Source organism: Pogona vitticeps, chromosome 2, assembly GCF_051106095.1.
Source record: "Pogona vitticeps strain Pit_001003342236 chromosome 2, PviZW2.1, whole genome shotgun sequence".
In the NCBI taxonomy this organism is placed as follows: Eukaryota; Metazoa; Chordata; class Lepidosauria; order Squamata; family Agamidae; genus Pogona; species Pogona vitticeps.
Window position 1 is genome coordinate 281,281,867 of NC_135784.1, and position 13,523 is coordinate 281,295,389.

Below are 13,523 nucleotides of genomic sequence, written 5' to 3' on the forward strand. Positions count from 1 at the left end.
ATTCAATCTTATGACTGCTGGTCTTTTGACCTTGCAGCACAGAAGGTTCTGCGGTTTAACCCACAGTGCCACCATGACAAAGACACTGTCATAGATCAATATCTCCAACAGTAGGACTATTCTGCCCCCTCTAGGACTGCATTCACATGTGAGGCATTACAACAATATCCACGCCGAAGTACCTACCAATAGATACTATGATGTCTTCCTATACCAAATCCTATTTCAGAATCTTGTATCCACATGGCCTTTGACTGTAACTCTATAAACTGAGATTGCATGCTGGGCTATTAAAGATAGAAGTCTTCCTATTTAGCTCTCATTCAAAACACATGAGTGGATACAATGTGGGGCAGCTGTGTCTCTATCATAAACTAGCTTTCCTGAAATGCCTGGAAGCCACACATATACAGACTGTAAGACACACGTGTTTTCTAAGCTAGCTTGACCACTCCTGCTATAAATGGCAATATGACTGTTACTGAATGAAATTTATGAGATAAGAAATTACCCCGAGGTCCTCAGCTGCACGCAGTTAACAGAACAGTCTGTCTTCCAAAAACTTAATTAAGGAAATAGTAGGCATTTGGCTGCATTCCAGCACAGGCAATGTTTTTCCTGAGAAAAACACCTAAGAGGATAGATCATTGTGACTATTTCCTTATTCATGATTGTACTGGTGTTTGATATCTGGGGCAAAAGATAGGCAAAATCTCAAAGGTACCTTCAACAATAGAACATGCAACACACCGCCTTAAACGGGTTATATAAAGAGAGTGCTACTTCTTCACATTTGTTTTTAACTACAGGAAAAACACAAATATAACTACACCAGCCAGGTCAAAAGCTGGAGGATGCAAACCAAGCTGCAGCTGCTCCTTCCTGTTTGCTGGCAAGTATAATGGAAGCCATCTTCCAAGTAATTGTAAAGATTTGCTTAGTAGATTGAACTTCTGGTACTGGGGCAATAATATTTGGATGCCGTAATCCAATGATCTTTATAGCCCTAGCTTGCTCTAAGTGAACCACTGCATACTACCCACAAAACAGATCACTATCCCCAACGGGGCCCATTCAAGATAGTATACTGTAAAGCCACGACTTAGTAGTACAATTAGCCTCAGGTTCACAGTCTCCCTTCCCTGCACTGTACCACAAAGTTCCAATCTCAATTTAGCAAATCAGTTTCATTTCACTCATCCAAATGCTTTGTATTTGCTTGCTAGCCAGGATCACAAACCATAACCAGACAGAGGAAATACATTAAAATATAGTAACTATGTATAACAACAAACAGCAGAACATGAAAACATTGTATCTTAACTTTTAAGCAAATTATTTTTAACTTCAAAAATCTAGATCCCAAGGTCAGAGTCCATACAACTGGGTACTTCTCTTGATGGGAAAGGAAGGAGGGATTTTTTTGCTTTCCCACACAGAGCCCACAGCAAAGCATTCCTCTTCTCTCCTCCCCCCACCCCGGCCCTTCCAAACTGATATCGAGGGCTGTGCAAACATGCAGAGTGTCAGGAAACTTCCTCTTCCTGGTTCTGCCTTCTGTCAACACAAGTATTCAATGGGATCCAGGTCAGTGTTTCTTCTAAACAACAACGTTATTATTAAATAAGGTAGATATAATCATATCTTTGAAAGTCTATCAGTGTAAGTTAGAGGCAACTTGACAGCACACAGAAACAAGCACACAAACATGTAAACTCTAAACTATGTCAATGCCTCTGCCAAATACAACGAGTTTAAGAGAATTTTCCTCCACAAACAAAGATGCAGTGATTATTTCTCAAATATTAATATTTATATCCTAGCTACAAAGCACAGATATTTCCTTTACATCTCCTAACCAGCAACTATCAGGCCTGGCTATTATATATGGACATTCTATATTTATTTCCTTCTTTATTCAAATGAAGATACAACTGGACTGTAGACACACCGAAGCAAACAAGACCTAAACTGAAAATTAAAAGAGACTGGTGTTCATCGCCCTGTATTTCTATATCTACTTCCTGTAATTAAATTCCACTGAATTTAGTGGAACCTGTTTCTAACTGGACATGTACCAGAGAATTGCATAGTTAACCTCAAACTGTCATGGGTGCTGGTTCTATTTTTACTTTAGCTTTAAAAAGAAAAGAAAATGAAAACATGCAAAATATTATACATGTACATAATTTTAAATTGTAAATTGCTCTGATACAAAGAAGCACGGAAGCAAGAAAGGAAGCAAGCAAGCTACAAAAGCGGCTAAGACTAGTTGTAATAATGAACTGTACACATAATACAGGATTTAGCTATAAATCATTATGGTTGAATAATCAAATTTGCATAACAGCTCAGGTGAAACAATTAATAGGTATAAAAGTGAAACCTGAATGTACAGTATACAGTATTTTCTCAGTCGGGGCAGGGAGACAAAAATGCAAACAAGAAAGAGGCTTTTTAGAACTACTTCCTGACTTACTGTCCTATGCACACAGCTATCTATATAAGTAGTTTTTTTATAGAAGAGAATTTCTACTTTAGTTTTCATTTTAAAAAACTCTTGACATAGTTTACTATAAAACATGTACAGCAGAAAGAGTAGCTAAATACAATAAATCAATCCTATTGAAGATAATTAATTGAAAACAACCCAGGGGTACCTTATGATGTTAACAGTGAGTAAACTGATAGTGGAAAAGTCTGAGAGCTTACATAATCTCAGTGGGGGAGACTACTCCATATGATGGGCTCCACAACAATGAGCTCAGCAAAAGTATCAATAATATCATCACTTGAAATAGATAAAAATCAATCAATCAATCTAGGGATATTCATCTCACCTTTCTCCTCAAAAAGGACCTAAGCTGGCTTACATAGTTTAAAAAAACAGTATTAAAGCTAACAATGAGTATATAAATCCAATAAAGGATCAAATAAATACAAAAACCCACATAATAAACACTAAAACACATACAAAGCAATAAAGTACAATAATCCATTTAAAAACCCTAGTCAGGCAGTCAGTTACTCAGAGAAAGCTTGCCTGAAGAGAAAATCTTTGCCTGTTTGCACAGGAGCCTAACCTCCTGTGGAAGCGAGTTCCAAAGTCTCTGCAGCAGCAGAGAATATGCCCACAAAATAATATTGGCTAATGTCCTGTTGTGTTATGCAGTTACAGAAGGGCAAACAGCATTTGTATTCTTCCTGCTCCAACAGACTCTCTTCTGCACGCCTGACTTTGCAAGGCTTGTGAGATTGGTTGTACAACTAGTTGTGTGATACTGGGGACATGCCACAGCAGGAAACTCTTACACAATTGCTTTTAAATTCTGGATTGAATACTGGCCATCTTGTATAATAGCACTCTGATACACATCATAATAGTATAAGGCTATCACAAACTGTGTTTTGTTTTGTTAGTATTTATTATTTTTCTTCATCATACATATGGCAAAAGCTCAGTGCAGCTGGATTCCAGCCAATTAACCCTAAGGCAACAGGCTGCTTTAAAGAGTAAAAGTGAGTTCTGCCAGACTGCCTTGAATATCACTCTGCTTGGATGGCTGGTAAAGACCAATTCTACTCAGAACTGGATACTTCTATGTTGGGTTTTTACTCTTTGCTTATCATGCAATTTAATGGCAGACATATATACTTAAACAAGAAGATAATATCTCACAAGTTTTGTTCAATTCTATAAACATCTGAAATGCTACATAGTAATCTGCTCTGTTTATTTTCAAATCATGTATGTTTTCCTGTATAGACAGTTAAAAACAAAAAATCTGTACCAAACCAGGGTTTTAATTTCTAAGAGAGACAGAGAGCGAGAGAGAGAGAGAGACAGAACTCTGAAAACAACAGAATTCTACCAATGTAATGCATTACATAAATTCAACAGACATGTCTAAGTCTATGAGCTAATCTTAATTAGCGATGAGGAATTCAAAGAAAAAAGACCTAACAGATGTCATAAGAGGTTTGAAACAACAAGTTTAGACAAGCTTAAGAACAGTTTGGAGTCCCTGGCATGAGACAAGGACTTTGCTGAATAAACTTGCTTACTTCTCTATCAGAAAGGGACACGCTATCTCAGCACCATATCTAGCTTCAACTGTTTGAGATCAAATTATGCTTTCAAGATTTTCCTGCCTATTTCACTGCTAGAAACATGGCTCCTAAAATATGGCTGCACTGGAGTTTTATTTTGTTCCAGCATACCTTACAGGTCAATTCCTTGCCTATGTTCCATTGTGAACGTTTTGATCTGCCAAGGAATGCTGCCTTGCTTATTATACGCAGGAAGACCAAAACACTTCTCAGCGGCTGTCCCACAGCTATGAAATCCCTTCTGCTTTACACTTAACAGAGCTTGCCCTTTAAGTGTAGACACTGTAGAAACACTGGAAGTATCAAAATGTGTTGGCTTTTGTTGCCTATGGGGAAAATAATGGTTGGGGATTTCATACACATTTTATGCCCCACATTGTTCATTTCAAAAGTTTCTATGCTATTACACACTTTTTAAAAAATTCACTGTAGTTCATACAATCTGTAAGTCAATTCTGAATACAAACTCAAGATAGCAAAATTATACAATAATATAATCAAGCCCAGCAGCACCCAATAAGACACAATACCTAAAAATAAACAACACTTAAACTGGGTAACATATTGGAAGACCTGTTTTTAACATTCAGCCCAAACTCTCTGCAGACAAGATGCACTGGAAGAGACAAAGATGCTGGAGAAAGCTGAAGGCAGCAGGAAAAGAGGAAGATGAAATATGGAATGAATGGCCCTATAAAGTCACAGCCCCTAGCAGGGCTGTTAATGACAGGACATACTTGAGATCATTAATTTATAGGACAGACATAAATTGGAAGAAACTTGAAGGCACATAACAACAAACTGATGTGCAGGGTTGTGAGGTATAGTTTTGGGAAAAGAAATAAATAGTCTACAACAAATGTTTAATGAATTGAAGATTATTTTTAATTATTCCTCAAGAGTCCTGGCAAACACTTGAAAGGATAATGGGAAAACATTATTTAAAAGTTACATGTGTTAAGTTAAAAGCAGGTCAGCTTTGTTCATATTTACTTTGCCTTGTGTTGACGTGGACCAAAAAAGTTACGTTTAATCTAACTACTGTACTGTCAAACACCTGCTTCTCTTCATCATAGTGAGAATCCCACATTGATCACATAGAATAACTGAGAAAACATAATTCATTCATAGATACATTCTACTACTTTTATACATCCCAATCAGTGCAAGGCACTACCCTGGGCAACTGACAGCAATAAAGTGACACAAATGATCCTAGGCTCTGGATCTGGCCATCCACTGTGCTCCAGAATCTGCTATGGTCAGTCAAACAATTACATGCCAAGTTGCATGGATGAGTGGCAGAAAACAAGAGAAAAGGATGAACCACTTGTACAACTGCCTTTGCACATGCAGTTTTCTTCACAAAGGATTTTAACTATGATGTTTGGAAATAAAGATAAGAATATGGGCAAGAGGAAGAATAATATTGCTAATCAAGATGAAGAAGAAAAGGGAACAGCTCTCAATTATGTCAGAGCTATTCCTTATGGACGCCAAAACTGCACCTTCAACACACAAGCAAATGAGTGGGTGGATGGGGCTGAGTTTTACAAATGTACAAAAATACTTAAGATAATCCTCAGAGGAATAAATCCCTCCTCAAAGCCCAGTCCAAACAAAAGTAAGCATGTTCAGTAAAAATGGGCTGACTATTTGCAGCAGAGGAAATGTGAAAAGCCAAAACGAGATCTTGATTAGAATGACTGGAATCCTGAACAAAGACAAAATCACATTGCAATTTTATGCAATATAACTTGTAATATATTTTTAACGAAATGTGTTTAATGAGCCTTAATTACAGAATCAATAAAATTTTCCTGAACCTGATTTCTAAAAAGCACTCATGTCACAGTTTCCCGGCTAGAACATCATGGCAAGCGGTAGTTTGGCAAACCAAGAAATCTTGTTCTAAGCCAAGAACGTAGGGGAAGGCAGTGAAGCTGAGTCAGAGGGCACATTCTGAAAATAAGGAGGTGTGGTTTGTTGGACTGGGATGTCTGAACCAGACCAGACTATGAGAACTGATTACCTGAAAGCTTTCTTGCTAGTTTAGCAAAGTTCAATAATTAATCTAATCAAGAATATGTAACTTCCAAAGGCTCAGGCCCCTCACATATCATTTTGGATGATGGAGGGTTGAACCCACTCCTCCACACCTAAAATACATTTGACTTAAATTTTATGGAAATTTAATGGAAAAAGCCCACTTCTGAGGGAAGGAGAAAGTCACACTGTCAACCCCTCCCCCAGCAAACTCAAGTAAGATTTTCTAGCACCCCCTTTTTTAAAATTTTGAGGCATGAGTGCTGGGATTCATGTGGACTGTGCTTTTCTTGATCTAAATAGTTAAGGCAAAACAAAAATCAATCAACAAAGCACAAATCATTACAATTAAACTTATTAAGCAAACCACTTTCCTTGGAAGCCATGCTGCTGTGCTACTGTGTAAGAAATGCCTGTTGTACAGAGTGAAAGCTAAAGCTATTACTAGCAAAAATTTAGGCTGTTTTAATAGTCAATACAAATACACTGCTACAGTTCCCCAAAAGGATCTTAAGCAGTATCTGTGGATCTTAAATCTCACGTGCTCCCCAAAAACACAGCATACCGTGATGTCTGCTCATTTTGAAAGGTGGCATGTCATATGAGATGGGAAAATTTCTTATTTAAAAACTTTTAAAACATTTAAAAGCATACAGAATTCTTTGACCCTGACCTCAGAATTAGAAGAGAATTTTTTAATGAATGGTATACTTTATATTGTAAAATATTCTAACATTTAAAAGATACTGTATGAATAGCTGAAACTCTGGATAACATGTTATGCATCTGATGACTCCGCTGTAGCTCACAAAAGCACACATCATAATAAACCTATTAGCCTTTAAGGTGCCAAAAATACTTCTTAGTATAATTGCACAAAGAATTCCCCTTTCCAAAAAATCATTTGATTTTTACTAGACAGGCATGAACCAAACCATGACCCTGAAAAAAACACAAACTAGGTTGGTTCTTGGTTTGGTCCCGGGATCCCATTTTATGAAATGAAACAAAGTGCTGAACTTTATTCTTTTTTTGCTTTGTTGTTCAGCAAAAGGGCATGCCTGCCCAACTCCCCTTTCTCACTGCCTCCATCAGCTCCCTGCTGCCGCCACCACTTTCTCTACTTCTGCCACCATCCTGACAATCAGCAGGCCTGGGCCTGCTACATGGGCACATGTGCCCGCCTATCAGCTGAGCGGCAGGTGGATGTGCACAAGCAGCAGGCCTGCCTCCTTGCAAGGACCCAAAAAACAAACCGCGAACCAGTTCATGGGTGGGGGGTGGCATGATAGTTCATGGTATGTGGGTAGCCACAAACCACCAGTTTTCTGGTTCATGCCCATCTATAATTTTTACCATTCTGACAGATTATTCAGCAGCCACACAACAACTGCCATTATTTATCATACATTCACCTCCATGTTTAAACTCAATGGTTGAAATCCTATTTCTCAGAGTAGTAAGTTGCACTAAAGCAGCCTCAATGAATCAGTCAGGATTTAGTGAGTCATCTCCTCTAAGTTACACTGATTCAAACAGACCTACTCTAGTTGCAGCTTACGAAGCTAAGCAACAGGATTTTGGCCACTATCTTCTAAGTCACAGGTGTCAAAAGCAAAGCCCGCGGGCCAAATCCGGCCTGCCAGACCTTGACTGATGGCCCGCGGAGCCGCCGCCAGCCTTGCAGCCTCCCCCCCTTTTTTTTTCAATGAATTTACTCCGTGCCTGCACGGAGTAAATTCATTGAAAAAATGGCTCAAGTTAACAAGGCTACGTCCTCCTTCCGATTGGCTGTGGCGCTGTCACTCCTTTCCTCTCCCTCCGCCCCCCGCTCCCCCTCCCTCCCTCCCTCCCGTGCCTGTTCCTCGCTCGCTCTCGGCCTGAGGCGAGAGCCGTTCCCAAGGCCGCGCGAGGAGGGGGCTCCGCGCCGCCTCTGTCGCCCCGAGGGGAAGGGAAGGGGAGCAGTGGGAGTTCCTGGCCGGGCTCCGAGGCGGAGGGAAGAGATGCTGGGGGGACGCGAGAGGCAGCGGCCAGCGCGGCCCTGAGGAGAGGGAGAGAAGACGGAACGCGGAGCGATGCGCCGGCCCGGTTGGGTAACGTCGGAGGCGGCCGTTCCACCCAGCCGCGGAGAGAAGGGAGGGAGGGCGGGAGGGCTGGCTGGTTGCTCGCTTCCCTTCCCTTCCCTTCCCTGACGTTCCGTTCTCTCTCTTGCTCGATTGGAATGCCTGAGGATTTGAAAGGACCGAAGAATGCGGTTTTTTTGCGAGATCCAAGCAGAGTTGCATATACTAAATAACTCTCTCTCTCTCTCTCTCTCTCTCTCTCTCACACACACACACACACACACACACACACACACACACACACACAGAGACCCCGGCACTTTCCCTTCCTTCACACACACATACGCATTCTCTTCCTTCCTGTAACTCTCTCTGTCTCTCTCTCTTTCTCTCTCTCACACACAGAACCCAGCACTTTCTCTTCCTTCACACACACACACACACACACACACACACACACACACACACACACACACACACACACACACGTTCTCTTCCTTCCTGTATCTCTCTCACACACAGAAACACACACACACACACACAGACACCCCGGCACTTTCTCTTCCTTCTCTCTCTCTCTCTCTCTCTCACACACACACACACACACACACACACACACACACACACACACACACACCACACCACACACACACGTTCTCTTCCTGTATCTCTCTTTCTCACACACACACACACAGGCACTTTCTCTTTCTTCACACACACACACACACACACACACACACACACACACACACACACACACACACACACACACACACACACACACACACACACTTTCTCTTCCTTCCTTTTCCCACCAAGTCGGATGGGGTCCTTGCAAGGCCATCAGTACAGATACAACCGGCCCTTTGATGGGGACCAAACTGCTGATGCGGACCCCAATGAATTTGAGTTTGACACCCCTGTTCTAAGTCCTACCCTTATGATATGCTTTGTAACGAATACACGTATTGTTTCTACAGAATACTGTGATAATCCTCACAAGAACACTGTGAACATGAGCAGCATTCCACATGCTTATAGAATTCATTGGTACTTTGGCACAATGATACAGAAAGTTACAATCCATAAATACGAAATCATCATCTGCTCTGTTATTAATAGCAAAAACACTCAACAAATATTTTTTAAAAACCAGATACAGCAAAGCAAACATCCAAATTGTTTTCTTTTTGCTTCAAGTGTGATACCATATGCTTTTTTAAAAAAAATAATGTACTAAAACACATTTAAACATTAGTTCAGCAAGATGAGTACTCATTTTTTGAGATCTCATATCCTAAAACTATTTCCAGAGCACAATCAGAAACCTAAATTACACAATCCTGCTCTTTTAGTGCTTGTAAATGTAGCAACAACAACAAAACAACAAATAAGATGACTTACCATTTTTGCTGACATCCAGTTCCCTGAGATTAATAAGATTTGCTATGGATGCAGGCAATGTTGTTAGATCATTGTCCGGCAAACTCAACTTATGCAGAGACTGACAATTAAAAAGTTGCTAATGAGAAAAAGACAAAATATATAGATATCTTATGAGCATACTAATACATATCTAATTTTAATTATTTTAAGTCTGTCACAGTAACGCAACCAAACCAAATATTGTAAAGTAGTAGTTTATAACTGTCAGTAATCCACACAATCTGAAATGTTTACCACTAATAATTATTTAAGCCTGCTTTGTTCTTTTGCCTATTGATCCTAAGATTTTTTTAAAGCATACAGTAGCTCTTATGAAAGGAGCAGTGGCTCCAATACTTGATTTTATATAATCAATATGTGTGTTTTACATTTAGTAGATGGATATTTGCGTGCTTCTCCACAGAGTTCTGTTGTGAAAAGGGAAGAGGTACAGGCAAGGTATGTACGGCAGGAATGGGCAATTGCGTCTCTTCAGATGGTTTTGGTCTACAGTTCCCAACAGCCCTAAGTAGCATCACCAAGAGTGAGGGATTCAGAGTACTGCAACTCCAAAACTACCTGAAGCCCATTTCTGGCCTAAAAGAACATGAATCTACGGAGAAAAGTCACATTATCTTTTAGGAAAGAAAAAGATAAAAGTTTCTGGGCACTAGAGTCTTGTAAACAAGGTTCCTCGTTCTACATGCTGGGATCTGGGCAAAGCTGCAGAAACATTAAAGCCCACCATGTTTAAGATGTGTAACATATTAACCAATTGTTACAGGCCTTTAATTCTTATGGGTGTGGACTCAGTTTAAGGCCTCTTAATAAGAAGGACCCTTTCAAACAGACAACTCAGATTTGCAGCTCAAGGGTGGGTAAAGTGCAGCCTACAGGGCATGGTCAGTCCCCCAAGGCAACTTTTGGTCCCTCCCCAGTTCCAATGCCCCTTAATGCAAAAATGTGCAAAAATCTCATATTAAGACCCCTGTTTTGCATTGTTTTGATCATCTCCAGGCTATGACAAGGGGCAGAGAGGCAGAAGAAAATGTGGTTTCCATGCCTAAATTCTCCCTCCCTTTGCTATACCAACAGTTTGTTTATTCAAAACAATTAGGTCGTGCACAATAGATTATACTCTATTTATATTCATATTGCTATACCTTAAGTCACCAGGGATATGTAACTCACAGCCTCTTGCTTTCAGCACTATTTCTTTCTGTGAGACTTATTTCCAAGAAATTCATAGGAAATCTTACGGAATTTCTTAGATTTTTTGGCTTTTTTTCTGGGAGAAAACAGCATGCTGCACAAGACTACTACAATTCATGTTGTTGTTTTTAAATGGAGAGGGCAGAAGAAACTCTAAACTGTGTAGGATTATTACAACTGCATTACAGAATAGCATCTTTCCTGTGTAGGATTCACCAGAAAGGGAATTAAGTTGCACACATTTTGGCAGCATCCTACACAAAAAAAGAGCCGGTAATTGTGGGGGACAGAATAAAAAGGAGAAGCAAGAGTAGAGTTTGCATTCTGGAGAAGCTGAGAAATCTCACTTGTGTAAGAAGTCTTGCAAAAATGTTCATTCCATCAAGAATGAACATTTTTGCAATGACTCGTTATAACAGTGTTAGCCAACAGGGAAAGATGTCTGGGGTTAGGATACAGTAAAATGCTGAGAGTTGGACTAGAATACGAAGCCAAACATCAAAGATATATCTGGCCATGTAGTTCATGGGAAGATCATCTTTCAGTGGCCAGTCACCATCTTTCAAGCCATCACAACTCACAGGATGTTGTGAGAAAGGATACAATATGAAATAACTGTTAAAATTCATATTAGTGAAATTATTTTTTAAAAGCATGGAGATTAAAAAGAGAACCAATAATCTAATGAAGTTATTTATGACTTGTCCATATTAGAATGAATATGTTTTTATCTGAAAACTGGAATGGCAAACATTAATATCTTATTTAAAGTGTTATGTTTAAACACTCTAATCCTAAAAACATGTTTCAATACATTTCTCATGACTGACTCAAAAATGTTTTGCAATGATGTGATAACCAAGTTGCTGAGACACATGGGTATTTATTGACCAAAATCCTTTTGCTTAGTGTGCAACAGGATTTTGGTCATTAGCTGGCACACTTGCCTCATTGAACCCATAATTACGAAATACAAACCTGAACTATCCCTCCCCCAAAATTGTGAAGTCCCAGTTCCTTTCCATATCACCTTAGTTAACACTAACCAGGTTACATTTCGTAAATCTGTTTCTAAATATTATAAGAAACCAAGTGTTTTCTCTTTTCTGGAGGGAGCAATTTTTATTTTTATTTTTATTTTTTTGCCTCCACAAGTGTGATTTTTTAAAAAGGTGTGGCAACAGGAACTTTTTAAAAACTTTATCAGCCAGAATCCTATTGCCCTTTTCAATCATAAGTGTGCAAGCATTTGTTTCCCAAGTTTTCTGGTGAATGTTCAGTTGGCGTCTGACTGCAAGGCTGATTGAGTTTGTTGACATGCAATGAGCAGCTCAGACTATAGAGAACTAGTCCTTTTCCAAACATGGAAAAAGATCATAGCCATCATGACAGTGCCACATATGCATAACTCCACACTCAACAGGCTAATCTTTGATAGTTTTCCTTTCAAATAACCCAAGTGAAATGCTATTCTGGGGCTGGGGGCAGGAGCAGGGGCATTTGTCATTTAAAACATACTTAAACCAGAGACAGAAAGTTTTGCTATTGCTAGTCCTGACACCTGCAGCAAAAGCACAATTAAGGCTGAAGGAGAATCATTACTGCCAATTGCTAAAATGAGAGGGCTCTCACTTAAGCATGAGAGAAATAGTTACCAAATGGGCCACAATATTCAGGGATCATTTAACTTTGGTTTACTTCAATGCTCATATATCTGCCAAAAATTTTGAAATTAAGCTTTGTAATATCAGTCCTGGGGCAGTAAGTCAGACGTATAAAGTGAGTAGATGATCTCAGTTCCATGCCATGTCTCTTAAGCGTTCCCTTAAGTACAAACATGTAGATACATACAAACATTACATCAGAATGCAACTCACCTTTGGAAGCTCTTCAATTTGATTAGCATCTAGATATAGTTCTTCCAATGTCTTTTCAAAAGTAAAAATCTCCTTAGGCACCTGCTCCAGGCTGCAGTGAGAGTAATCAAGTGCAGTGACAGTTTCTTCTTCTCCACGTAAACAGCGGCATGGCACCAACCGCACAAATAAGTTCCGTTTTGTTGTCATTTTCAGGCACTGTTGTGGAAAGAGTTTTTTTTAAAAAAGAAACACAGCATGCTAAAAATAGTAACAGGCTTAGGAAGCAGCACAGAATATGTCAGGCAGCGTACACGTATGCATTTAAAAATAAGAAGAGTAAGTACTATGAAAGTTCATAATATATACAAAGCCTTTTCAGGTTGTGTTCATCCGTTTTCAAGGGTAAAAAAAAAAGCAGTCTCTTTATTCTGCTATACCTTTTTAAGAGGGAAAAATGGAAGCCAGCCACAACTGGCTATAATTTTATTCACTATGAAAACAAGTGGGAATTGACAGGATAAATACTTAAGAACCTAGTTTACATGTAGAAGTGTTGGTTTGTTTAAAAGTGACAAATTTAGGACATGTCCTGTGCTTCTGTACTCAAGTATAGTACTACCCCATCTATCCTTTCTTTTTTGACATGCACAATTTTACACTAACATTTGTTAGAATTATGGTAGCCAAATTATTTGCTCTTCAGTACTATCTAACAATAAATCCTCAACAGAAAAACTGGGACAAAAGACCAGTTAGATCTGCAAGTTAATATGTGTGCTATTTAATACTACTCACAGACTATAATTAA

General features: G+C 39.3%; 1 protein-coding gene across 6 annotated transcripts in view; it reads right to left on the reverse strand.

The window, feature by feature from the left end:
* ERBIN (erbb2 interacting protein) overlaps window positions 1–13,523 on the reverse strand; it is a 119,963-nt gene that overhangs the window by 62,534 nt on the left and 43,906 nt on the right. For all 6 annotated transcript variants that reach the window (XM_072992702.2, XM_020783694.3, XM_072992701.2 and 3 more), the window contains exons 3-4: window positions 12,734–12,931; window positions 9,624–9,741 (exon numbers count right to left, since the gene is read on the reverse strand). In XM_072992702.2, the coding sequence (XP_072848803.2) occupies window positions 9,624–9,741; window positions 12,734–12,922 (307 nt within the window). In that variant the 5' untranslated portion in view covers window positions 12,923–12,931. The remainder of the gene's footprint in view (window positions 1–9,623; window positions 9,742–12,733; window positions 12,932–13,523) is intronic.